Source organism: Sinocyclocheilus anshuiensis, unplaced genomic scaffold, assembly GCF_001515605.1.
Source record: "Sinocyclocheilus anshuiensis isolate Anshui unplaced genomic scaffold, SAMN03320099.WGS_v1.1 scaffold2917, whole genome shotgun sequence".
Lineage (NCBI taxonomy): Eukaryota > Metazoa > Chordata > Actinopteri > Cypriniformes > Cyprinidae > Sinocyclocheilus > Sinocyclocheilus anshuiensis.
Genome location: NW_015539844.1, coordinates 166,103 through 169,024, shown reverse-complemented (window position 1 = coordinate 169,024; position 2,922 = coordinate 166,103). Strand labels below are relative to the sequence as shown.

General features: G+C 35.0%; 1 protein-coding gene across 1 annotated transcript in view; it reads right to left on the bottom strand.

Moving 5' to 3' along the window:
- Positions 1-2,922, bottom strand: part of LOC107684525 (ret finger protein-like 4B) — a 6,480-nt gene that overhangs the window by 2,641 nt on the left and 917 nt on the right. The window contains exons 2-3 of the mRNA XM_016480799.1: positions 1,937-1,984; positions 1,450-1,665 (exon numbers count right to left, since the gene is read on the bottom strand). Of these exons, the coding sequence (XP_016336285.1) occupies positions 1,450-1,665; positions 1,937-1,984 (264 nt within the window). The remainder of the gene's footprint in view (positions 1-1,449; positions 1,666-1,936; positions 1,985-2,922) is intronic.

Below are 2,922 nucleotides of genomic sequence, written 5' to 3'. Positions count from 1 at the left end.
GGCGCGACGGGGCTCTGGTGTGGCGGTCATGACGCCACGGGGCTCTGGTGTGAACAAACCCACCAAACAGTGGTTACATGAAGAAAGCTAGACAATGGACAATGGCAACATAAGGGCTCTGACGTGGAGGCCGTCTTGGCTGATGACTCAGGCTGTGACTTGGTGGGCATGACGTGAACAGGCTCTGTAGACTCTAGCATGACAGCTGAAATCCCTAGCTTGGTGGTTGTGGCGTGAATAAATCCTGACATGACGATTCGGGCAGGGAAAAACTCTGGTGTGGTAGTCATGATGTGATGAGACTCTGGTGTGGCAGGCATGATGGCTGAAGGCTCTGGTGTGGTAGGTACTGGAGAATTGTGGGGTTCCTCATCCATAGTCCCCACAGTAAATGAGGAACCACTAAGCAGAAGGGCACGGTCTATGTCTTTTTACCAGAGACCAGTGAAGGACCCTGGAAGCTGTGAACAAATGGGTTCGTTTAACACATTACGAAAAATGCCACATCATTAAAATGAACTAGGTAACAGAGTCCACAGAATTCGTCCTGGAGGCCCCCCAACACTGCACATTTTGCATATCTCCTTTCTCTGATACACCAATTTCAGGTCTTGGAGTCTCTACTAATGAGCTGATAATCTGAATCAGGTGTGTTTGACTAAGGAGACATGCAAAACATGCAGTGTTGGGGTGCCTCCAGGACCAGGGTTGGGAACCACTGAACTAGACAACCAATCAGAACATGACACATAGAACAAAGGAACCAATAGCAGGATCACTTGAGGGCAAGGGTAACACATGACATGACAGGAACCATGACTATGAAAAAACTAAAAATAAATAAAAGACATGAAAACAATGAACATGAAACAAAGTTTTATTTATTTTCATTTTTATTTGTTTTATTAAAAAAAAAAACATTTTTATTACTTTAAATAAAATAAATTATAGAATAATAGTCCTAATTTTGTCTAACCAATAAATGTAATAAAAATTGGTGTTATTTTAGTATCACAATACTATAATAGTTTTTATTAACAGTTTGAATTAAGTTTTATTTTTATATTTTCCATTTTAATTTTAGTTAAAGTTTTGGTCATTTTGTTGTGAGTTTTTGTCTGTTTTCATTCATTTAAGTTATTTTAGTACTTCAAATTAAAATAAAATAAACTAGCTGAAATAATTTTTTTTAATATTTTATTTTATAAACATTTTGATTTTTTTTTATTTTAGTTTTATTTAACTATAATATGAAAATTTTAAATGTAATGTCTTAACCCTTCTGATTTCTTTTCAAGTCCCTTGTGACGCCCCACACTGCTCTAATACTTCAATAAAAGACATACATTTTCTCACACGACTGGTCTTAATATTTTATTTATTGAAATATCTTCATATATGCATCACCAGCACATCAAACATGATCACTGAAAACTGCTGTTCTCTCACCGATCCTGTAGATGGCGCTGTTGCAGACATCCACCTCCCAGTAATACTGTCCTCTGGAGACGCTCACGCTGCCGCACACCTGAGGAAGCTGACAGGAGCCCTGATCACTGCGGTCATGTGATGAGATCATGTGACCCGTGAAGGTGACGGTGAGGGCGGAGCTTGAGAGGTGAAGCGATGAATCAGAGCAGGACGAATCAAGGGTGAAGAGCAGACCTGCAGAAGAGAGTTACCGATATATGACGACTCAGGGTAGAAAGCACACACATTCAATGCATACTAGATATTGTATATTGTGCAGAATATGTACTTGTTATGCATCTCCTTATTGACTCAATATTTGATCAGACTGTCCACAGTTTTGCACCAAAATTGGATTAAAATCGCAAATTATATTTTGTAAAATACGAGTGTGTAGTGTGCAGCATGTACTGTAGTGTGTACTGTGCAGCATGCAGTACGCTAGTATCCTTTATGAAGGTCTCACCTGAAACGGATTGTTCCATTTCCTCTTCGGAAAGATCCACACTGCCATCTACAGGACAGAGACGGCCATGAAATAGAAAATCAAATCAAAAAGAATTTTAGAAGAAACAAACAAACAAACAAAATATTTAAATACTCTTATGCTAACTAAATGTGTAAGGATATAGATTAAGGGAATAACACTGCGTTACAGTGTTTTTACTACGGTTAAGGAATGTTTTTAGCCACAGTGTGAAGTAACGGCAGCAAAATGATAAAATACAACTATGGTCAATATACAGTTACATATACTACGCATTTTTAACTGTCACTTTCGTTTAACATTTATATTGATGATGTAAATCAAAGACTTCCATACAGCTAACCTTTGAATAATCAACAAAAAACTACAATAAAAAATTATAATAATTGTTGGTATGTTTTGAAGACAGTGTGGCTATAGGCATTATGCAGATGCAAACATATCTAATAGATCACTCACTTCAACTAGAGATCAAGGCAAATAAAGAGGGTTCACATTTATTTGTGTGGATTAAAAGACTCCATTAATGCCCATAAAAGATTCACAGCACACCTTATCATTACAAAATGTATGTCTGTGCAGACATAATATTTCAGTCTTTCACACAAACTCTGACATTACAAGTACTAACTGACAAAAAAAAAAAAAAAAAAAATTAAACAATAATAATAGCAATAATTAAAATAATAATAAAAACGATCATCATCATCATTAATAAGTTAATAACGACAACAACAATCAAAATAATCATTGTACATAATAAAGTAAAGAAATAATAATAAAGAACAAGAATGATCAAAATAATAATAATAGTAAATAATAATAATCATTTAGAAAATAATAAAAATAATATATAAACAAAAATAATTTAAAATAAATAGTTTTTGCAAGTGCGTCAAATGCTGTTGATCCAATCAGATTTTATTTAATCTTAGGTTGCATTTAATTTTCATTTAATAATAATA